The sequence below is a fragment of the Topomyia yanbarensis genome, chromosome 3 (genome assembly GCF_030247195.1).
Source record: "Topomyia yanbarensis strain Yona2022 chromosome 3, ASM3024719v1, whole genome shotgun sequence".
Taxonomy (NCBI): Eukaryota; Metazoa; Arthropoda; class Insecta; order Diptera; family Culicidae; genus Topomyia; species Topomyia yanbarensis.
In genome coordinates, this window is record NC_080672.1 from 346,202,450 (window position 1) to 346,227,965 (window position 25,516).

Here is a 25,516-nt window from a genome sequence, read left to right on the forward strand (position 1 = left end):
AGGTCAATTTTCTGTGCGTGAACTAATACACAATTATATGGACATTATTCATAAAACCAAAGGTTGATTCGAGATTTTATTCATAGCTTTTGGAACATGATCTATCTCACGAACCCCGGAATATTTTTCATGAATCTTTTCCCTCATCGTGAATTCCTAATATCAATCCGAATCAATATCCATGCTCGTGAAATAGTTAATAAAATATTATTCGTTTATACGTGAACTGATTCATGATTTCTAGTGAATTAGTCACAACTCACCATTCATGCTCTTGAAATTGGTCACAAAATCATGAAACAATTTTCATGTATTCGCGAACTAGTTAATGATTTCTAGTATATCAGTCACGACTTACCTTCTGAGCTCGTGAAATAGTTCACAAGATCGAAAAATAGTATTCATGTATACGTGAACGGATTCATGATTCATGCGAGTGACCATTCGTGCTTGTGAAATAGTTCATAAAATCTTGAAATCATATTCATGGAAACGTGAACTAATTCATGATTTCTAATATAATAGTCACACCTAACCATGCGTGCTCGTGAAATTGTTCACTCATAAACTATCGTTCATAAGTTCGTGAACTGGTTCATGATTTCCAGAATAATTATTTTTTATTCTGACCATTCATTCAAATATCACGGAAACGTGATGAGAAATTCGAATTTGCCACAAAGCGCCCAAAATTATGAACATCATTTAAATGTCGGTTCTTAGTCGATATCCCAAAAGTATGATCAAGAATCACAACAAAAACAACATGTCTAGGGAAAACCACAGTAATCCAACCAAATATATCAAGGTAACGTCTTGTACGGTTTTACTCGACCTAGTTTTTTGAAAACACATAGTTTCATGAATACGAGGTTATTTAATTTCAGGAACTTGATCACGCTTTTTGTAATTAGTTCAGTTTACGAAATCGCGATTTTTGTTCATGAATTTATGAATGGATTTTTTCCGCGCACGATTAATTTCTAAAGCAAGAGCAGTCAAAAACAAGAAGTGTCCTTTTTATTTCTATATTTTGGCTTCCGTTGAAAAATTTGACCATATTTTCGACAAGCTTCTCAACGTATAGGTTAGTGCAACGATTTTCCTACTTACGTTAAATCCTCCTCGGTCGGGGCTCAAACAAAAGGCGATTTATAAAACCAGAACTTCATCTCGTGTACCAGCAGCCCAAGGCTGACCGACAAACATAATATATGACTTGTTAGGTCTCGTTTACTTGATAATCAAATCGTTTGTTTTGTTTCTGTTATCTAATAGTGGCCTAAGATATCTACCAGACTGGATGAATCATACATTCGTAGCCTCTACTGTATTGTACAGTGACAGGCAGCAAACATGAATTTGTTGCCACAAACACAAAGCTCGAGAACGAATACCGGGCTGCCACACAAAAAAGTACAACCCACGTGCTTTTACGTAATTACCCACACACACCATGTCCGTTTCGTGGCGTTCATGGGATTTTAATTCCACTACAGAGATGTTGTTTCCTTTCTACATACCCACCGAATGCTTATCAACTCGTCTATGTCGTCTACGTTTCTCTACCCGATGTGGGAATTTCACTGCTATACCAGTAAGCGCAAACGGCTGTCGCTAGTCAGTCTGAATTTTGCTACCAACTAGACTGGACGTGTCTTCTGAAAGCACGAATCCCAACGATTCAAACTACATCGTTAAAACCAAAAAGGAGTCTGCTATACTACCTGAATAGCACATCTAGGAGATAAAGTGCATGTTTTTTTTGAAAGTCTAATTAAAGAAGTGCATTTACAATGTTTCTATACAAGCAGGTGATTGCATTAAGTCCGAAGCAGTCACAGTGCGCGTTCTAGAAAATTCCTAACGCTGCTTTTCCCACCGTGCGCCTAACCGTCATCGAGCGCGTGTGGTAGTTAAATATAAAATATAAAAGTGAACGTATTATAAAACGGCACTCTGTTGCTAGGTGCAGAGCCGGTTGTCTCGAATCTTCCTGGTTCAATTGCGGACTGAACAGCTGTGTGAGGTGCCCGTCGTCTGTGTGTGTGAAAGAGCCTCCGAAAAGTGGAGGTGTGTTCCGTCGAATACAGAGAATCCTGATCCGGAGAAAAGGTCTTCTTCAGGTTAGAAAAAAAAGCGCCAAAAGTGTTCAATCGCAGCAGACGGCGGCAGTTATATTCCTTGGTGCCCTTGGTTGGAAATCGTTGTGATATTAGTGTGTAGTGCTCAGCTGCTGGTTGAGGTCGAATCAATAGACCTTCATTACCTAGACGTACCTACCTATCTCGGGTGGGTTTAATAATCGAGAGATAACGACAATCGACAATCCCAGACTATGGCACTGGAACAGAATTCCGTCCGCGTTAGTGGAGAAGTTCTGGAGGACTTTGTTCTGATCTTCAAGGAGCTGATGTCGCAGGTAATTGTTAATTTTAGCAAAGGTGGCTAAGCGATAGGGTACCTCCGTCTCCCCTGATTGAGCGCGCCAATAACCGTTAGGTCGCGACGACACCGTCTGACAGTCGTAAATAATAATCGTTTGCGTTGGTTTAGGTTATTGAATTCCCATGAATTCCAGTTTCCGGTTTCAACTAGTATAATGCGCTTAGTCACGATGGTGAGCGCATTTTTGTTTCTTGGGAAATACTGCGTAAGGGGATTTTCGGTTGAAAATTGAAGTGGCTGCTTCCGACTGCGTGTTATGCTTAGCATGGAGACGTCATACAACTTGTTATCGGTTGACAGTGGTTGTTTGTCTGTTAGGAATGTATTGATAGGATTTGAGGGTTATATTGTGTGTATGTTACTTTGTTCTATGTACGAGTATTATACGGCTTGTATACTATTGGTCTGATTTTTTTTTTAATTTTTTGCAACCTAATCTAATCTGAGAGTATGTCGAAGAATTAGAAAACCTCTTATTTTATCCTTCAAATATTCATACTTTGTTCGTTTTCAATTCTCGGGAAGCCTTTTGTATACCATACAACAAAGAATCCCGAATCCTACTTATTTCTCCTTCGCATTTGATGCATAAGATAATCGACCTGTTAATTCCTCCAAGGCCACGATAATGCTTCTGAGGTTAAGAAATATAACATTGATCCAGATATTTTGTTATGGATTTATCTTTCCTGTTAGATTTTGTGGTTACTCTGGAACTGATAGCAGTTGACCGCAAAGCTCTAAGAGAATGGTAGCTATAATGCCGACAAATCTAGGGCGTACATCTGTACTCAAATTACACCAAACACAGCTTCGAGCGAAAAAAGTAAAATGGCGAAATCGGATTAGATGGAAAATTCCGAGATCAGACGCTACTATCGCCAGGCAGTCGTCAGGGTTGTATTGGTAGCGTGGGTTTTTGAATTTGACGCTCTTTTGTTAACTGTAACTCGTCATTTTAAGAAATTGTTGTCATTTTAAGGAATTAAAATTTTCAGTCTTTCAGTTTAACACATATTGTTCTGGGAAATTGTTAAATAAGCAAATAGTTCAATAATCCGTAAAAGCCATTCACAATTTTGACTAATTTTCAACTATAATGTACTATTTCAGCATGCGATTGTAGAAACATTGTCTGAAATTACATTAAATAATTAAATAGTCAGAACATTGAGAACGGATTCAATATTGGGTTTGTAGAATCATAGATATTTTCCTTAGCTCCGGAATCTCGACTCTGGTCTGGTGATCAGCAAGTTTCTCTTACTTTCACTTATTTCTGATACATCAATAATTTCAAATTTACTCGAACAAATAGTAAATTAAAGTGGTAATACAAGATTGTCTATATTTACATATTTGCTTTTTCTGTATCAAAAGATCTTTGCAGTTTCCAAATTCTCTTTATTTCATGAAAATCTCACACTTTAAAGTTGGATCCGATATGTATTGTTTTCTTGTGACCTTGAAATGGTTCACAATATCGCCTCGATGGTAGAAGGAAAGTTGCAGGAAATTTTATGTACATTCTGGAAAAGATATTGTTTTTGATGAATAAACGCAAATAACTTGAATGAAAATGGCGTAATTACACGAACGTCGAAAGGAATGATGTTTCGGAAAGAAATTTGTGCATTTCAAACTTTTTCAGTTGCGTTACGAAACGAGTGTTACTGGATGCATTCGATGTGGTAAAGGACCAATTACTAAATGTTATAAATGGATCTATGTAGCGTGGGATTTTTTCAACTGCATTGAAAAAAACCAGTAGCGATTCCGATTTCGAAAGTGGCAAGGTCAAAATGGCCGGAAGACCAAAATCGACACGCGGGACACCTTTGAAGTGGTTTTGCAGTTACCTGGATAATCGCATGCAAGTGACGAGGTATGATAGCAGTAGTCCTTGGTGTTCCGCAAGGTAGTGTACTTGGACATCTTTTATTTATTATGTATGTAAATGACATAAAACAGACTTTGCGGAGAGTTGGAGTAAACCTGTTCGTTGACGACACAGGTAGTTTGTAGTGGGGGAGACGTATGACGCGTGCTTCAGTGTTATTAAGGAAGAGCTAAAATTTTTCTCAGATTGGCTAAAGTGACGCGAAAAATAACCAAAACATAGTCTATGATAGTAACAACACGGTCGAATGTTGGTTGTAGTGGATCAATCCAAATAGATGCGCGGAGTAATACTTGATGATAAGTTGAACTTCTGCGAACACATCAACTATTCAATACTGAGGCCGTCAAGAAATTCGGAATTCTATACAGAGCGAGCCGATACCTGCCGATGGATGAATGAGTTTGGTAAATGGAATTTAAGTTAGTGAGAGATTCGTTCTGTATGTGTACAAACGTATAATCGTTTTTTTGTCCAGTGGAAGTTGAATGCGGTAGCATCACTGTTGAAAGCACGCTGAAGTTCACTAACAGCGTTGTGGAGACAGTAGTTCGTTCTTTTGAAAGATAGTCGCACGAGAGTTAGTTAGAATATTTTCAAAAGACCTATTGTGCGGGTTATTCGTAGGCTTAATCTTTTCCACTGCTTTGGATGTTTATATTTACAGAACCTTCATGAACTTTTTTTCTGTTCGAGCAATCTTTTCTTCTGACTTGTCTCGGTTGTCATATTACTACATGGCGACTGTGATAGGTCTGGTCTGGTCACTGTTCATGTAAACTTTATCTCTGATTTAAAAACTATTTTTGCGACTTACATGGAACTAAAAAGCGGCTCTTATATCAGTAAACGATTGGGTAGGACGTGGAATACATGTTTCATTCTGCGCAAAGTACTCAAAAAACATGCAAACTTGAAATCGATCTTCACGGATTTGAAACAATTTTGAAGCGATTGTTGGTCAATGCATAAAAATCCAAATTTTTGTGTAAATTGAACTACCGCTCGGTTCATGAGAGCACCCCTCCATCCAACACGATATATCTTGGGATCGGCTTAGTTATATTGAGGTTGAAAGGGTTTTTATGTACAAATCTCTGTAGAAAGCGATGGCATTAAGTTTTTCAAAATTGAAATATATTTGCTGTGAATAGAACGCACTTTTCATTTTAAGCAGAAAAACGCATAATTGGCAGCACTGCCACTAAAACTAGTATTTTTTCTAGATTATTTGAACAATCTCCTTCAACAAACATCCCGCAGTTTCTCAAGGCGTTCGACAAAATTTGCTTCCAGTTACCAAAGAGGGGCTCAATCGACACAAAAATTTGGATTTCTAAGACTTTTTTTTGGATGTATCCATCGCAGAAAACAGATCGGAACGGTGAATTAAACGAAAGCAATTATGTAAAAAAATCACCCCACAGGCAGAATTCGAACCTGAAACCCTTGGGACTTCGGCTCAATACCAGTTCGCATTCTGCTTCTGGGGTGATATTTTTAACATAATTGCTTTCGTTTAACTCACCATTTTGATCCGTTGGACACCACCAAAAAAGTCTTAAGGGGTGGTAAGGTGTTTTTGGTGGAAAAAATATCGTTCACAAATTTTTTTCAACGATGCAGATAGTATTAGTCTATTTAGTCAATTACTATACAATAAAGCAACATTTGAACAAAATTTTCCTGAATTTTTATTGCAAAATCTTTAAAATTGGGTGCATGGCAGTGAATCTTCAGGAGGCACCTCGAAAAATTGCGGTGTAGACCATAACCGAAGACTACATATTAAAAAGACTGATATCTCTTTCTTTCCCCCATACAAACGAGAAGCGACAGAGTTGTCAGCACCACTATTGGAGGAAGGTAGGAAGCCTAATGTAAAAGTGTATATGTGTTTGTGCATTACTATTGGAAGTACCACCTTTACCCGCAAGTGGCGTTGCTGTTACTGTCTCCAGATTCTGAACAGAGTTGCCAGTCTCATGGACCAATCATTCTGAAATTTTGCACAGTTCTTCTTCACATCATTGCCCAGGAAACTACGGGAACTTTTTACAAAACTATTATTCAAAGCGAAAATCGGGTTTTTGGCTTTAAAGTGTTACGAAAAATTTAAAAATCGAGAAATAAATAAAAACCTGAGAAATATTGTTAATAAGAACTGTGCAAAATTTTGATTGGTCTGGTAGATTTTGAGTTCTAATGTAAATCGCAAAACAAGTTTTCAAAGAGGCGCCTTCCGGAGATTCACTATCATTCGTTCAATTTTCAGTATTTTGCAATGAAATTTTGAGAAAATATTGTCCATTTGTGGCATTATTACATGGAAATTAGATAAATATACTAACACTCTCTGTGTCGCCAAAATGATTTTTAATAAATTGTGTCTTTTTATCGGTATTAGCACTTACGTCAAAAACTAAAATTTATTAGTTGGATTTTTATATATTGAACAGAGGTGAACAATCACTCCAAAATAAGTTCAAATACGTGAAGGTGTCTTCCTTTCTTCGCACGGAATGACCCTTATTGATTGATTGACACTGTCCTTGGTTGGTTAATAGTTGTGTCGTGTATGCTCCATGTCAGCTATAGGGAGTATCAATTTCCACTCAATATAATGCCAGGGGTGATGGAAAGGTCAATATTTCGGATATTTATTGGATACGCCATAGCGAGCATCGCAATAGCATCAGAGTGCTATTTCGATGCTCGCTATGGCGTATCCAAAGAAGCTCTGGGCGTTATGACTGGATGGTTATTCCGGGAAGCTATTTATCGCCATTCCGTGTTATGGTGTCATTTTGTAAACACAGGTATAGAGGTTGAGGGGGTTCTACAGAGAATGAGAAAGAGGAAAAATACAATAAACTCAAACAAAAAAGTATTGATAAGAATCTTGTACGAATGGTTGGCAGTTCGGGCGTCTTGACAAGTCATGGCCGTGTTGGGATCTATTAGTTGGGACATGAAAAAAAATGTCGGTCTGTTTAATTTAGAGTAAATTGACAAAATTCGTATAATTCGTTTATTTGATCCGGCTCAATGCATGAGCAAAACGGAGCCATGTGTCTTTTATATATTTACCATAATTAAATAATAAACAAATTTAACATTTCGCCCACATTTTATCAAGGTGTGCGGAGATTCTTTTCCGTGGCGGTGAAGCATTTTCAGTGTCACCTGACAGCGCCTGGAGATTATTTAGTTTGCTTCCTTGATTTTCGTCCATTCTGTCCATACAATCGTCGCTACTGCTACTACCTTGAAGATCGCGATCGGTTGATTTGATATGTTGCTCCGATTGACTGACTACGATCATGAAGCCTTCCTCATGTTGTTTGCATATTGGTTGTTGTTACAGAAGCAATAACTGCCGATGATTCAACATAGTTGATAGTTGATTCGTTGGCGCTGATTGGATAACTATCTGTGAGTTAATTTGGAGTGTTGAAGTTTGTTTTAGTTATAGTTGACTATGACGTGAAGCTTAAGCGCACGGTTTTCCATAGTGCACTGATTGTTCACAGAACTGACACGCTTTAGCTTGTTGGTCATAGATACACAGCGTGGTTTGTACATGGGCTCCAGGGTCACGAAGGAAGGAATAGAGCGATTTGGCCACATTCTTACCATCGCAACAACATTGCGCTATCAGGTGTTCCCCTAGACAGATCATGTAGTCTTACCTCGACTGCACCTTCCTCCATATGCCCGAGATCTGTAATACAGTGGAGACCCGATTTTATCAGTCCCCGATTTTATCAGCTTTTTGACCCAATTTTATCAGCTTCATATGAAAATTGATAGTTGGTAGTTTGATGGGCTCTAGCAGACGAATCAAGTTGAATTCGAGTAAATCCTTTCTTGGGCATATATTTCTTATCTTAGAGATCCGAAAAATGCAAAAAAAAAATATATTATTTTTTTTAAAGGGGAACTTAAAGTAAATAATCAAAAAAAGTTGCGATGTTATATCTAAGGACCAAAGAAGAATATTTTAAGAGCTTCGTTTTATTAAAAATACAGAAAAATATAAGTCCCGATTTTATCAATGTCCCTGTTTTATCAGCTTAAAATTCCCCAGGGGACTGATAAAAACGGGTCTTCACTGTACTATAATATTCAATGGAGTGATTTCTGTTGTTCCTGCGTTGGATTACGTAAGCGCGGTATACTTAGTAGATTGCAGACTGATGACTCTTATTTGACTATTTGAGGAACAATGTTCGGTTGAAAAGTTGGCCTGAGAGCCACCATTACGGGCCACAACCATCTCTACTAGAGATGGGCTAACCGATTCAGTTTGGTGAGCGTATCCTGTCCGATTCACTCAAAAAAAAAGAATCGATTAAGTGATTTATTTTGAAAGATTAAATCAATATCAGTTTGATGTTGATCTGGAGTCGATATTTTGATTCCATATGCCCTCAGGTTTTTATTTATGCATTTAAATTCAAAAATCCGCGTAAATGAAAATCGCGTAGCTTCAAAAATCCGTTTTAAAAAACCTCGCAAAAATCCGCTCAAAATCCGATCAAAAAATCCGCATAAAAACCGCGTAAAAAAACTCGTGTGTATACAAATAAGTGTGCGTGTGCGTTGCTCTTATTTATTTTTATGTGAATCATGTTTACAGCAAACTCATCGCATTTTAGGATCATTGTGTTTCATTAGTTCGATGTAGCACATTCATTCAGTTACTTTCGATTCCAATTCAATTTCAGTTTCAAACTGTATTTTATTTATGTGTTGGCTTTGAGTATGATTATTGGGCAAAAATGCACCAGACAAGGATTACGCAGTTCACTTAAGCTGTCAACGGTAACAAATGAATGATTTTGTTAGTGAATTAATTCATATTTCCTCTGAACTGGCGGCATTCGATTCCGTGTGAAACTTGAGTAAGCTTGGAAGTAAATAAATGAAGGAGGCGTTGAAACTGAATGCTGGCTTCGGTAAAATCACACAGAAATAGGCAACTTTTACAAATATTATTCCGCTCTAAATGTTGTAGTTATACAGTCGCTCAACAGAAGACTTTTTTTTTAAAGAATCGCAACTTTTTAAAAAAGGTTCGTGAGTGGCTTATACACTCTTTTTCAAGAGTCGATTCTTTTGATCGATTCGCGATTAACTCGCCCACCTCCAATCTCCACCGTAACTTGGGATATTAGAAAAGAAGTGTTGTTGTGGTACCTACTTAACCGAAGGCCCCGACTCAGTGACAATCTCATAAGTACTATGGATTGGGTAGTGGGTAGCTATTTAGTCAGGATTCACTTCAAGCAAGCGATGCAATTGAAAATATAATTTTATGTTGTAGAAGTTTTTCAAGTACTTATATATGAATAGTTTACTGACTGATTGGGGTGAATATATACAGTACTTTGTAAAATATTTAGACTCTGGATAATCGATGATCGATTCCGATTCCATCAACTTGAACTCCGGCCAGCCGATGTCGGGAGCGCTACCAATGTATATTTTAATAATTTAAAAATGCTTTTTTTGTTAGGAATCTTGGTTTAAATGTTTCATTACCCGTGATGATAAAACGTAATATGGACAAATAGCTAGCGCCAAGTATCGTCGATCAAGGCAAATATTTCTCATTTTCATACAGGACTTTTTGCAGAACACGCGAATATAAGCGATAATAACGACCATCAAAGGGAACAAGGAACCGAGAACCTAATACAAGTGCCTGTTAGCAATAACGGAACCTGAAACTAGATTAAAAAATGCAGAGGCGATGAAGCCTCAGTACCTACTGACCGGTGACCATCGACACCAGTCAGATCAAAGCCGTACTAGAACCGATCCCCAATCAATCATTCATCCTTACGACAGCGTTCCCACGCCTAGATTCTTTCGTACCCTCTTACTCTGCCACGATCGGCAGAAGACTGGTAGCAACCAGTCGTCGCCGGTCTAAGGACCAAATGTCATCGTAGACAATAGACTCGCGTGGAGGCATGCGATAGGAGACCTGTGAGAACCACGTTATGTCGCTGTTTGACGTCCTACTAAAATCTTAAAAAGTTTGGAACGCTTTACGTACATGGTGGAGTTGAATAAGGGTAATTTTGTGATTGGTAATACACATTTTTTCGCAAGGGCGGGCGAATTCTAAAGCTTTTATAATCAATGACCGCTGTATAAGAACCTCTCTAGATCCACTCATCAGACTGCGACAATTCGATGTACAAAATCGCACACAATAACAATAACAGTAACGGTTAGCAACATAGCTTGCTTTGAACGTTTGTTGTGACCGGTGACGTTGATAGTGGGAAGCAGACTAAAAAGGATGCAACTTTTCGCAGGCAAGCTTTAGTGTCGTACACTACGAGATTCGATTTTGATTCTCCTATAAGTTCTCCTGTAACTATTAGTTCTACAATTTTGGACTAAGGCGGACTGGATTGCCGGACTGGCTAATTAATTGGATTGTAGAGCCAAAGTTTTGCTTAAAACAATAAAAAAATTATGATGTATAATATATTGCAAAGTGCTGTATGCTGAGAAGCACAGTATAATAATATGTATGTAAATAGATTAATGGGTGAATGACCATCTGGTTAAAGCCCCCAATATACAAATTACAATTAATTACAAACGGATTAAGGAGTTCAAAAAGCGTGCGTTACTAATAGTTCCACATTTCAGACATGTCTTCCAAATTCGAGGGTGAGAAAATACACGTCAAAACAACAAACGATGTTGCATTTTAGGGAACAGAATTTTTTGTATCATTTGCTAGTTTTAATGGATCGCCTTTGTAGTTGTAACTGCACAAGTTGAGACCTATTAATGCAATGAAACGAAAATAAAGAAAGCTTTTATTTAAAAGAAAGGCAAAAACAATTAACATCATCGATACCTGCAATCAAAGCCAAACGTTCCATTGCCTGTTGGCAATGGATGGGATTTTCCATCTCGTCTATCTCACTGTCACGTACAACTTTTAATTTCAATTAACACTTGACCAGCTTCTAGACCCTTCCTGGTCCGATCGTCCATGAACAAGTCAAACACTTCGATGCCCGATAAATATACACAATCTCGCACACCCAAACCGATTGTTCGTCGTTTTCCACACTTTCTTCCACTCGAGCTGGCAGGAAGTTTTCCACTCGTCCTACACGTTACGTATGGACGCAATAGCAGTAGCCTATCTTGCAGGCGCTACCGGAAGTCATACGCCGTTTGTTTACTAATATTCTCGTTCCATGGGCCGTACACCATCACCCCGGTGGGTGGGTGGATGAAACTCGTGGAAAGCCATAGAAAAGTGTTGCGTTGTGGAAAATTCTATTGCAGATTTGTTGCGTCGTTACTCGCATGGACCGTCAGAGAGGCACAGCGGGAAGCGTCAAGGACGCTTAAAGCACGTTTCTGTTTCATTTCCGCGCGCCTGTCAGGATTAGTAGTCGGTGTGTTTGGTTCGAATACAACCCACAAGTAGACTATTGCAGCGCTTTTTCTGTTATGTTCAAGTTGATGATAGGTTATCCTTTTTTCTGAACGCTTTAACAAATGTGCACCATTAATAAACTGACAGTTAGCTCCAGTGTAATTTGCAATTCATTCACAATGAAGCTTGTATACTTCATATAAAATGCTTGTTAGGGAAAGTATTTCGTTGCTATTCCTACAACTAGCATAAAACAGCTGGTCATTTTAAAGAGCAGTTGTCACTTAGAGAGAGCGGTTGACACTATTTTTAGTCGCACTCAGTGGCGACCGACCTTTGAAGGTTTTCGGTGCACGTTTCTTGCCTAACGAAAACCGGATGCTATTTCTTACATTTCTTCGTACAAGCTACACAAGATATTAATCTTTACAGTAATTACCCCGTCCGCACTGACCACCGACGATCTCATTCGGAACAGCAAGCTAGTAATACCGTGTTGGTCTTTCTCCGAACCAGTATTTTCCAGATCACCCTATCTACAAATTCTGGAAACTGCCAATCACTGGATCAATTTGTCCGCATCGATCACCCTCTGTCGATTACAGAACACGTTGAAACGAAACAGCACAAAACCGACGGTAGTTTCATATCCATTCGGTTTTAATGAGATTGCCATGTCTGTTTCATTCGGGGAGGTGTCTCTTGCTACCTACCTAGCTATAGGGCCTTCCACGAACGAGAGAGCTCTGCCTGCTATGCATCGTTGCTGCATTCCACTTGGTTGCTTGGTTGGTTGGTTAGTACCTTGCAACCTTTCGCTGGCTGTACACAGTTCGACGGTACTGTTGCAACGGAAAGGTTCGGTTTTGTCTACATTTTCCGCTTGCTACCTCCGAAAACTGGTCGAGCGGGTGTGGATCGACGAATCAGTGTTTGCTACAGAACAAATTTTTTGGCCCGATGCCGAACGCTTTTGCATAACATGCAGTTCCGCTCCGTTGTCGTCGTCGTCGTTGTCCGGCTGATTGCAGCAGTAGTGACAGTGCCGTAGAGTCAGTCGGTGATTATTGATTGATTGCCGGGCCGGACCGGCCTGCAGCAGCTGAGTTCCCTTATCATCATCATGGATACGTTGGATAGCGACTTCTACGTGGAAGTCGTGCTGAAGGTTTGATACGGTAGAATTTTGTTGTGTTTACGATATTGTATTTCGGTAGCGGATTGTTGCGTGATCGTTATTTAGGGATTAACGGTATGTTACATAAGCTGCGCTGTGATGGTGTAATCCGCGTGGAGCAAACGAAAGGTTGAATTGTTGGATGCAGCTGAGCAGCTGTTTTAGATGTGATTAGATGATCGAAATAGTGTTTGCCTTGAGATTAATTGGTAGGTTTCTTAACACTAAAATTGCAAGATAATGAGATTGGTTAGCCAATGCAGAGAGCGGTTGAATACGTAATGTTCGTTTGATAAACTGATGCAAAGTGCACCGCGTGGTGACTAAATGGCATTTGGAGAAACACAACAACACATTACGGTGTTCGAGGTTTGCATCACAACGCACCGGCAATTGACAATTTTTAATTGTTAGTTACAGTGCGAAAAATGCTCTCTTATTCAATCTTGAACTGGCCGTGGCTTGTCATTTGTTCAATTTTTAAGAATCAGGAGATCAAGCCGAGACTAGTTGCGTATCAATCACTACGTCGCTTAATTGTAGGATGTTGTATTTGAAGTAAAATTACAACACTTTTATCTTATTCGCGTTACATGAAGCACAAAGAAAACCGTTACTTCTATTCTTACTGATGGCGATTTATTGAAATGAGCGAGTCTCTGCATCAAAATGTAGTGCTTCCGCCAAACACAATGGCCATAGTCTGCCAGTCCGTTCGCATGAAGCCGAACATTTGTGATTCGGAACATTATCAAAGTAGAAAACATGTAAAAAAATCTAAAATTAATAAAATAGTGTAGATAGAGAAAATAGAAAAAAATCAAAAGTAAAGAAAATAATTGAAAATGAAAAACTGAATAACTCTAAAATGACAATAGAGGAACTGAAGAAAATTAAAGTGAAGTAAAAGTAGCATAAACAGAAAGTAAAGCTAAATAAAGCAAATGTGTAGAAAAAATAAGAGGAACAACAATCATAAATAAGGAAAGCAGTTATACGCAGTACCACATTTAAGAAAATAACGAAAATTAATATTAAGAAACTAGTGTTACTGTCAACGCAGAAACCGTCGAGCTGGAAACACTGCCTGGCAAAGGCAACGCGTCAGCGTCAAAGCAACGCGACAACAGTTAAGCGTCGCGTCAGTGGGTGACAGACGTCATTTGACATCAGTCGAATAACGTCATCAAACTGTCAGCGTTCAGACCACGTTCCTTCTGGCAGTTCTTTTTCCTCACTGAAGCTCAGCGCGAACGGCAGCAAATAATGTGAATAGTGAAAATTGAAGCATTGATAGAGAAGTATAGTATGTTTAGTAAAGATCAATTAACTTAGAAAATGTGAAAGATAGGAGAGTAGAGAAGGAAGTCGTGGAGTACCTGTAAAAAGATGTGAGTTGACCTAAAAAGAGAAGAAAATAATAATTATTATAAACTTATTAGACAGGAAAAAATCTCGAGTTGTAAATCACTACAGCTAAATAGGGCGCACGGAAGGAATAGCCCACCAAATTGTAAGTGTCTATTAAGATACCAAAACGTTCACTAATTTCAAATTAAATTTTAGTTGAAGCTAATTAAAATCATTACGCTGTCGAAACGGCAGACAGTTACTAATATCAGGAATTATCAAAATAAAAGAAATACATTAAAATCGTTCGCTTTCTTTAATTTTCCTAGATCGGGCATACAATATGATGGCAGAAGTTGCCAATGATTGAGGTTTCGTATTATGCTCTGGAAGATGCAATAGTAGCACATTTGAGCGGAGTTCGAAAGAATGTTATTATGAATTTCGCTTTTGGTTGATTTCTGCATAACATTCACCCTTTTCAATCGTATTTTTGTAACCTGTTTTTAATTCGGCATTACCACAAATTTTCGCCTAAATCAAATGAATATTGCAAAAAACTGAAGAAAATTAATAGGAAACAGTGAACGAAAATTTAAATAATGGAAAAAATAAAACGAAAAGGAAGAGAAAATATTAATACGCAGGGAATGAATAAAATAATGACAAATGGGTGAAATAATCAAATGAAGAAAATAAATACAATGAGACAGAACGTAACTAATTAAACCGAAAATAAACAAATTAACCGAGTGACTGAAGAAAATAAAGTTTTCGAAGATAGACAATATAAATAAAATCAAAATAATGAAAATAATGCAGATAAAAAATAACAAAAATAAAGAAAATAGAAATAAAAAATATAATGAAAAAAAACCATGTCAGTAAAAAAACGAAAATAAAAAAATAATGAGAATAAATAAAACAAATAATGCATAAGAAAATGAATGAAGCACATTATGAGAATAATAATAATGTTATCCCTTTAGCGAAAATGAACTAAGGAAATTAGTTGTTTGGCAAAAGTAAAAAAAAGAAATGAAATAAATTTATTAAAATTATATAATTAAATAAAATAAATAAATAAAATAAGCGGAAGAAAATAACTAGAATATGACGAATATGGAAAAAACGAAAACAAAAATGAAGGAAAATAGTAAACTAAGCTTATAATTAAAATAAATAATATAATGAAAATAGTAAATAGGATGAATTGCAGACTGTCAATTAAAAGAGAATTGCAAGGAGGTGAAGACAACGAAGAAAATAAAAAAGGTGTGAAATAAATAACTAAAAATCAATTAATATACTGAATATAGAAAAAATAACCCTTATGAAAAAGGGCTAGAAACAATGATGAAAATGAAGAAAATAAGGAAATTAATAAATTTAATTCAAATAAATAAAATAGAAAATTAATGTCAAGAAAATTAATAGAATGCATATGAAAAAATATTTAAAATGGAATTTTAAAATGGTCCAAATTGTATAGGATTAAAATTTAATGAATCTATCGAAAACAATAGAGTTGAGGTAATTATAGTTATGGTACTGATTAAAAGAAAGTTGACGATGTCAGAAGAGTTGATGAAATTAATTATATAATAATGTTCGGAATGCAAGAATTTTGAAAATTTTAGAAGGTTCAATTTAAAGTAAAAATGAAGCAAATTAATAAAAAGTAAAGGATTTAAAAACAAGTAAGATATATAGTTAAAAGGAAAGAAAGGGACGAAAGTTACGTAAGTATAGAGAGTGCAAAATGTAATACAACTATGGAAACTAAATAATATAATAAATGTAGCAATATTAATGCAAATAAAATTAGTGAAACTAATAAAAGCGAAAAGTTAACAAACGTCAAAAATGTCACAAAAATATAATAAAGGATGAAAAGAAAAAGAAAGGAACAATTGTGAAGGAAGTATAGCACGTAAAGATAATAGTGAATATAAAGAGAGTAAAGAATATAATGAATGTACAGATAGTCGAAGGTGAAAAGGTAATGAAGGTTAAATTGGAAAAAAGTTAAGAGGATAAAGTTAGCATAGAAAGTGTAGGAAGTGATAGAAGTAGCGAAACTACTAGAACTAATGAAAGAGAAGAATGTCAATAAGTAAGCTGTAAAATGAAAAAGGTAAGATGGTTTAGAAAAGTAAGAAATCGATTATGTTAAGAATGTCAATCAAGTTTGAGAAAATCATGAAAGTTCGTGAGTTTAAAGTAAAATTCGTTTAATTCCAATGTGGAATCAAACGAAAGAACATTGGAAGACATTTGTGTTAAGAGGGTTAAACGTGATATGTATTCCACTTATTTGCTCATAATTTTTTTTTAAATTGTACAGAATGTTTACAAAGTTTGCCTGGCAAAACAATTAAACTTTTTACGTATAAGGTTTTTATATTTATATTTGCGATTATCTCGCTGCTTTATCACGATTATTTTAAGTTTTTCGCAATGCTTAATGCTTTAGGTTTTTTAGGGGGATGCCGCATTATTTCGATCATTTATCGAACTACTCGAACTGCTTTGTTCCTAAGAATCAGTATAATAACAAAGTGACCCGTGAAATAATTTTGTGTGAGTGCAACGAATCTATTTATGTATACTTATCGATTGATTACCGTTTGTAATGAAATATTTGGCCATCATTTACATATTGCTTGCCAATTCAAATGTTTATATTTCGATAGAAGATGTTTTCTGGAGTGATACCATATTTGTGATTCTTGGAACTGTTGGAATGGTTTCTTTGAGTGTTCTTCTTGTTGAAACGAAAACGCTATAATTGTTTTCACCTGGTGCCAAACACCGGTGTAATGCAAACAATGAGATAGACTTCTTACACCCAAGTTTGAAAGAGTGTAGAACCGTCTACACCGGTGTAGTGCACTGTCCAAAACGAAAATGACCATAACTTCAGCAGTTTCGTAGTATAAGGTACTTTAAGGACTAAAAATGCTATCACGTTTGCGGTGGGTACATACGTTATGTACCTCTAATCATTAGCTAACGTATCATCGACTCACTTCAGTTTTGTACCTACTGATAAAAACGTGAAACAGTAGCAATCTTCCCCGAGAGGTCCGAACACTACTGGCGAGAGAAGGTTAAAGATCAGACCTCGAACTGGCAATCGAACACACCTTATTCCAAATATGGTTCGCGCAGGAACACGAATCGGGCCAATCTTCAGCTATAGAGGGGCGTGAACCGAATCTTATCTCTTTGGTGTACTCGAAGAAACATTCGGTCGTCAGTTGACTGATTTTTTGTTTCGAAGCCCTAATCACTCTTGGCAACCGCTTGCTATTTCTGGATGCCTGTCGAATTTCAGTTTGTGCGATAAGCAGGCAGACACTCTTGCAAGGGGTCGATTTCGGTGACCTTCGGTTTCGTGGTTTGGTTGGTTCGGTCATCCAGTTATATTGTAATTGCTTGCTAAAATTTCCCACAAAAGATTAGATTTCTGCTAGATAATCGATCCGAACCTTGGTTTTAGGGTCAACCGGTTAATTGAATACGTGTGCCTTGAAAGCTTCGAGTCGCAATCACAGAGTTGTGTTAATGAATGACAATCACTGTTGACATTTCTTTATCGTCAGATCCGATTGTCGTCAGTTCGTCATGTTCAATCGGGATAGATCCACTCGTTTGAAGGTAAATTGATTAACACTTCATGCGGATAGCGATCGGTTTAAGGCAGTTTCAAGCGATTTAAGATACCGCGTATTTGATCACATTACCAGTCTGCCAAAGCACTTCACAGAGACATTCGAGTAGAATTAGTAGATTACACAAATTGACCTATTTCTAACCCGGATGCGCTTTGGAACGTCTCTTAATCATCGGCTGTTTGCGAACAGTCGAATATCATAAAGCAAATGTTTACAAACGCGCGGGCTTGGCAGCGCGTGGAGTCCGAAGTTTCCCTGTAAACAGTTGATCTACGTACATTCAACTGATTGCCTTTCGAAGGGAATAACATAAACACTCCAGATTGTAGAAAACTAAGTCACCGCGAATGATGGGGTGTAATCGGTTTACAGCAGCAGCACTTCAACATAATGTTTATGTCTGATCGCTAGCTGACCGAATCCGCCACTCTGTTGCATTGCTTGCTTCGCAAAATACTGTTATCAGTTTGTTTAACAATAAGTCTTTGTGGTCGCTCTCGTAAACGTCAAAAGTGCTACATCATTCTACGCCAAGAGAAGAATTGGACATTTATATTAGATCCGTTGATTGATTGCTATTTTTTCAAGAAGATAGGAATTTTCGTTCATCAAATAATACGTTGATAAGATATCCCTGTCGGAAATGACCTTACTTTATTTAGAAAGTTAACCGTCTTCATCACCTTGAACCCCAATCTTTGAATTTTCAACTAAAAGATCTCCGATTAGCCATTTTTAGTTCAATGCGTATACAGAATTGAAATTGCACGCACAGCCTAAACCATTCCAGCTAATCACGCGCATACATAAAACCACTAAATGAAACTGAACTTTGATCATACCGTACGAACGCGATCGACAGTGAATCTGCTGCACGTTAAGAAAGCGTGCTCAGCCCCTGTCTCTCGGTCGCAAAATGGGTTGATCACGTTGCTGCTACGTCAAACGGTCGTTGTGACGTTTCAAAACCCAAACAACACAAACACATAGTGTGCTGATGTGTTTTCTTTTCTGTCAATACGCGGATCACACAGACGAAGCACTGGTAGCTATCAGATGGTTTTGTTTATGGTCCTATTTTTCGCTGTAACCGGTTAGAAGTGGTTCAATATGACCCGTTGTATACCGTCCTGTCTGTCCCTTACGCGCGACGTTTTGTTGTATTTCAACACGCGCTGGTTGTCTTGTGAAATTTACTGTCGCGTTTGCGTCATCCCGCATCGTAGGCGATCTAGATAATTGCAAGTAATATTATTTTCAATGCTAGGGCCAATTAAACATGTTCTGAAATGTTCAACATCACCCCTCGAAAGCATGTCGATTGTACGTGACACAAACACTCTCATCTAAGTAGGCTCATTATCCAGCAAGCTCCCTAATTCTAGTCGTTGTTGTTTGTTTACATTCCCCCGAGTACTATCCTATCACATTCCTTCGTAGACAGAGCACCCTGGGACGGACCCACTATGACATACAATACTATGTCCGAGAGTCCCAGTACAAGCATCAGCAGCAGTACTAATTGCGATTCTTTTCTTCGCTATTATCGTTACTTTCAGTACTTGGACATCGGTGAAGATCTGAACGTACCTGATGATTTCACACAGAGCGAAATGCAGAGTGGCATGTGGTGGCGACACCTGGCTGCTGGAGGAATTGCGGGTGCTGTCTCGCGAACATGTACCGCGCCACTCGATCGGCTCAAAGTGTTCCTGCAGGTAATTAACTGAAATAAAACAAAAAACCATCGACATCCGATTCTAACTAACTTTTTCTTGCCCCTCACAGGTTCAATCCAGCAAACAGCGAATCTCAGACTGTCTGCAGTACATGCTCAAGGAGGGCGGTGTGCAGAGCCTATGGCGAGGCAATTTCATTAACGTGCTTAAAATCGCACCCGAATCGGCCATCAAGTTTGCCGCGTACGAACAGGTCAAACGGTTGATCCGTGGCAACGACAAACGCCAGATGACCATCTACGAGCGGTTCGTTGCGGGCGCCTGTGCCGGAGGCGTCTCCCAATCCGTCATCTATCCACTAGAAGTATTAAAAACCCGACTAGCGTTAAGAAAAACCGGACAATACAGTAGTATAATGGACGCGGCCAGCAAGATCTACCGCCGGGAGGGGCTGCGCTCGTTCTACCGTGGCTACATTCCAAACATGCTCGGCATCATACCGTACGCCGGTATCGATCTGGCCGTGTACGAAACGCTGAAGAAGAAGTATTTGAGCCACCACGAGACGGAGCAGCCGAGCTTCTGGTTGCTGCTGGCGTGCGGTAGCGCCTCCAGTACGCTCGGGCAGGTGTGCTCGTACCCGCTGGCACTGGTGCGGACCCGACTGCAGGCACAAGGTTGGTTGAAGATGTTGTTTTAGATTAGAAGCTTTGTATCAGGCTCGTAAACGAACGTCTTGGTTCGCGGAAACAATCTCAATGGGGAAGCGTTGTTATTTAGAAGTTCCTCCACCAAGTTGTAGCTTATAAGAAAACAACAAAGATTTTTAAGGGACTAACTGAGAATTTTTGGTTTTCTGATTGCTTCAAATTTTAGATTTTTGGCTTTTTTGATTCTCAAAATCAGGATTTTTTAAATTTTTTTTACCTTTGAATTCTTGAAATTCTTTATTTTGGATAACGAAAACGAGACTTGAATTTTTGAATGCTTGAATTACTGGAATCCTTAGATCCATGGATAATTGATTCCTTGAATATTTTGGTCATAAGATGCTTCGATCTCTGAAAACTTGGATCATTGGATTCTTTAATTTTTTCTTGGACTTTCAATCTCTTAGATTCTTCAATTCTTCCATTCTTAGATTCTTGGATTTTTGGATGGTTGGTTTCTCAGATTCTGGGATTCTCAACTTCTGGGATTCTCAGATTGTGAGATTGTCAGATTCTGGAATTCTCCGATTGTGCGATTCTCAGATTTTTGGATTTCAAGATTCTATGATTCTCAGATTATTGGTTTCTGAGGTTCTGGGATTCTTCGGTTCTGTTATTCTCAGAATCCGGGTTTCTCAGATCCTTGGATTTCTCGATCCAGAATTCTCAGGTTCTGGGATTCCCGGCTTCTGGAATTCTCAGATTCTAGGATGCTCAGATGCTGGGATGCTCCGATTCTGGTGTTTGCAGTCTCTGGGATTCTCAGGTACACCGGGATTCTGAAATTCTGGGATTCTCAGATTCTGGGATTTGTAAATGCTGGGACTCTCAGATTCTGGAATTCCCAGGAGATTCACGGATTCTGGGATTCTCAGACTATGTGATTCGTAGATTCTGGGACTGTCAGATTCTGGGATTCTCAACTTCTGGGATTCTCAGATTGTGAGGTTCTCAGATTCTTGAATTCTCAGATTGTGCGATTCTCAGATTCTTGGATTTCCTGAATCTATGATTCTCAAATTCTTGGATTCTGAGATTCTGGAATTCTCCGTTTCTGTTATTCTCAGAATCTGGGTTTCTCAGTTCCTGGGATTCTCGGATTCACGGATTTCCAGGTTCTGGGATTCCCGGCTTCTGGAATTCTCAGATTCTAGGATGCTCAGATGCTGGGATGCTCAGGTTCTGGAATTCGAAGATTCCGGGATGCTCAGATTCTGGGATTTGCAGTCTCTGGGATTCTCAGATCCTGGGATTCTCAGGTACACCGGGATTCTGAAATTGTGGGATTATCAGATTCTGGGATTAGTAAATGCTGGGACTCTCAGATTCTGGAATTCTCAGGAGATTCACGGATTCTGGGATTCTCAGACTATGTGATTCGTAGATTCTGGGACTCTCAGATTCTGGGATTCTCAACTTCTGGGATTCTCAGATTGTGAGATGCTCCGATTCTTGAATTCTCAGATTGTGCGATTCTCAGATTCTTGGATTTCCTGAATCTATGTTTCTCAAATTCTTGGATTCTGAGATTCTGGGATTCTCCGTTTCTGTTATTCTCAGAATCCGGGTTTCTGTCCTGGGATTTTCTGAATCACGGATTCGCAGATTCTGGGATTGCCAGCTTCTGGAATTCTCAGATTCTGGGATGCTCAGATGCTGGGATGATCAGATTCTGGGATTCGCAGATTCTGGGATTCTCAGATTCTCAGATTCTGGGATTCTCAGATACACTGGGATTCTCAAATTCTGGGATTTGTAGATGCAGGGACTCTCAGATTCTGGAATTCCCAGGGGATTCACTGATTCTGGGATGCTCAAATTATGTGATTCGTAGATTCAAGGACTCTCAGAGTGTGTTTTTCTCAGGTAATGAGATTCTCGGATTCTGGGACTCTCAGATTCTGGGATTCACAGATTCTGCGACTCTCAGATTCTTTGATTCTCAGTTACCCTTCTTACCAGATTCTGCGATTTTCAGATTTCCAGAATATTACTTTCTTGAATTCTCAGATCCTTGGATAGTTAGATTTTTGAATTGTCACATTCTTAGTTTTTGAGATTCTTCAATTCGTGTAACTATTGACTCTGGGACCGTCTGTATTAGTCAAATCTTAGATCTTTGATTTTATGCATTACTGGTGTTTCTGGGATCCTTGAGTTCTCGTATCCTTATGCATATGTGCTTTTGAATCTATGAATCCTTGAATTTTTCGATCTCAAAATCCCCTCAAACCCAATTTTGGTAATGCCCGTGCGTATTTATTCTTTAGTATTTGTTTTAGTTTTTCGATTTTTGGATTGTTCAACTTTTGATCTCAACATTTTAGAAGTCTTAGGTTGCTTGATTTGCATCCTAAATTTCTGGAATCTTATATTGTTGTATTTGGAGTTCTTGCTATTTTTGAATCTCTTGACTTCCTTAATTGTGATTTTCGAAAATTGATGGATTTTTTGCTAGGTTGATAAATACTTTGATTTGAAGATGTCTGCGTTTGTATTTCGAGGGTTGCCTGATTCCAAAAGCACTAATATCTAACTAATCACATCTTTCTATCTTCCTCTTCCAGCGGTCACCATCGGTTCGCAAAATCCAGCGGACGGACTCACGGCCCAGGTCCAGCCGAACATGTCGAACGTGTTCAAGCGAATACTGCAAACCGAGGGCCCACTGGGACTGTACCGGGGCATCACGCCCAACTTCATCAAGGTGCTGCCGGCCGTCTCGATCAGCTACGTGGTGTACGAGTACTCGAGCCGCGCTCTCGGAGTGAACATGACGTGATTTGCTACGGCTTGGGTGATCGTTTCTCAGCCGCTACCGCTGCTACTAGCTCCGCTCTTCATGCTGCAACTATTGATCGCCGCTGTTGTGGTGGCTATTATATTAACAGTCATTTCCGTCGTCTTTCGCCATCGTTATCGTCATCGCGCTATTCCTGCTGTGGCCGTCGCTGCCGTTTCTTCGACGAAGCAGCGAGTTGGTGTATTCAGCCTTGGAAATTGTTTTCCAAACATATCCCTCTACCATCTTGTCGCTACTGGAAACCGTACTCAAGACGTCTTGAAGGGAACGCAAGGAAAACATGGAACATTCTTCATTATAAAACGAGCACTTCTTGAAAAAGAAATGGCAGCAAACACCCACACAGGCCTGTGCTTTTCTTTTCTTTTAAGGTGTACATACTGCAATTTAATTTATTTTCCAATCTATTTTTATAACTAGTAACAAATTGAAGCCTTTTTTAGAGAAAACTAAAGCAATTAGTTCTTTTTTTAATCTTTAGTGCAAACCCCATAACAAGAGACAATTTTTATTTCGATTCCATTGTTAATTGCGAAGTAAAGCAAAAGCTAAAGTGTATTTTTTCCAACCGATTCGTATAAGTCTCTCTAAAATCCCCGGTTAAATATAATAAACTTACATAATAACAAGCAAATAATCCAGCCGGATCAGAAAACATATAAGCGAAGCTTATAATAGCAGTTAACAAATAGGAACCTTTCTCAATTTATTTATTTTCCTTTTTAGTTCAGCATTAGATGTATTAGCAAATTTTCAAATAATAGGAGGATGTCATTTTTTCACTGTCGAGAAAAGCAACTGGTGTCAAACTTAGCATCATAGAAGACTAGCGATATTGAAGAGCAGGAAAATGATGACGCGTCGTCGGGTTTGCACCGCTGAATCTGCGTGTGCCTTTCGGTTAGGTCAGAATAGAGAGATGTCCGCCGTCTCCTTTTCGAGGGTGGTGTTCTATCGTTGCGTGATTCCTGCGGCCGGCTCCGCGGGGAAGGTCAGCGAAGGTGCTATCCTCTTCGTAAGGGAGTGGCTATGCGGATTAATGGATGTGTGGCGAATGTGAGTGAGCGAATTGTGCATGCAAGTGTGTGTGTGGGAGGAGGAATAGAAAGGTCTAAGATTTTTTTTTGTAATGCGCTTTTCGTTTAGCTAGAAGTTTCCGAAAGTAAATCATGCAGATAAGGAAGGGAGCAAAGTATGAAAATTATCAACATTTTTTTTTATCAATTTACTAGATATGAAGTTCGTAAAATTGCTCGATATTTTTAAACGGCGTAGAAGTTGGAAGTTCACGAGGTGCATATTTTTCTTGCCGAAAATGCAGCCTCGTTTTTCAGTCATTTACTATATAAGGGTTCGGATAATCGTCGAAGTGGTTCTGTAACGGCACAATAGAGGATTAATGAGCGAAGACAGATCTGTTGATGTGAAAATAGTTATCATCGGTAACTAGAAATGACTAAATACTAAAAGATACGAACCTTTTTTTTTGAAATATAACGATTTATTTGGAATTGAAAACCGTTCGCTTTTTCATTTTTTAAATTTTGTCCTTTGTTGTTTTTGTTGTTCTTTTTTTGCTGGACTGTTGTTTCAACTTGAATAAGGTGCATTTAATCGAATTGAATAACGTCCGTTTGAGTACATTGTAAGTATTGTATTTGATTTCAGTGTAGAAAACTGGAATTCTATCCTACCTGTCGTGTCATTGATTGAAGCGTCAAACATAATGTGCCCTATTCTCACAGTAACGTCACTTGGTGACTAGAAGAAAATTTTCTTCTAGTCACTAGGCGACGTGACTGTGAGAATAGGGCCCAATATTCCGGCACTGGCGAAGTGTTAAAGCCCGTTTGGCAGACATCTGCATGGACTGTTTTCTGTAGCAAGCGAGACGACAGCTTTGAAACTTTTCACACAACGTCAGTGGCGCGGCATTCTGTTTGACCCTTTAGGATCAGTGCGTAACTTGTCCTTAACTCACCTATAATTTGTGAAGTTATTTGTCTTTTAAGAGTCGAACAGAATGTTCCGTTACTGACGTTGCGTCAAGCACCATTTAAATGGCGTGAACGTTGTCCTAACGTCGCATTTCTTGTTACAGCAAGCAATCCACACTCGAAAGTGAAAAACCGGTGCACGGCCCTCGAAATCGGCATATAAAACCATCACTTTTTGCAGTAAGTGAAGCGACACCTTGAAAGTGATGGAGCACTGCATGACTCTTAAGAAGCTCATAACACCCAAACAGGATGCTTCATCACTGACGCCTCAAATTAGAAAATCTGAACATCTATGGGTTGTTATCTCTATCAAATAAGGCGATCTTGCCGGGACAGTTTCGCATTG

At 38.5% G+C, this 25,516-nt stretch overlaps 1 protein-coding gene across 7 annotated transcripts in view; it reads left to right on the top strand.

Moving 5' to 3' along the window:
* The window catches only part of LOC131689105 (mitochondrial adenyl nucleotide antiporter SLC25A25), a 103,089-nt gene extending 78,401 nt beyond the window's left edge, over positions 1-24,688 (top strand). For 4 of the 7 annotated variants that reach the window (XM_058973924.1, XM_058973925.1, XM_058973927.1 and 1 more), the window contains 3 exons: positions 19,538-19,696; positions 19,767-20,334; positions 22,935-24,688. In XM_058973924.1, the coding sequence (XP_058829907.1) occupies positions 19,538-19,696; positions 19,767-20,334; positions 22,935-23,149 (942 nt within the window). In that variant the 3' untranslated portion in view covers positions 23,150-24,688. Of the gene's footprint in view, positions 1-1,605; positions 2,423-12,590; positions 12,940-16,017; positions 16,436-19,537; positions 19,697-19,766; positions 20,335-22,934 lie in introns of those variants that run through there. The other 3 variants (XM_058973929.1, XM_058973930.1, XM_058973931.1) reach the window with 3 other exon arrangements.
* The last annotated feature ends 828 nt before the right edge of the window (positions 24,689-25,516 follow it).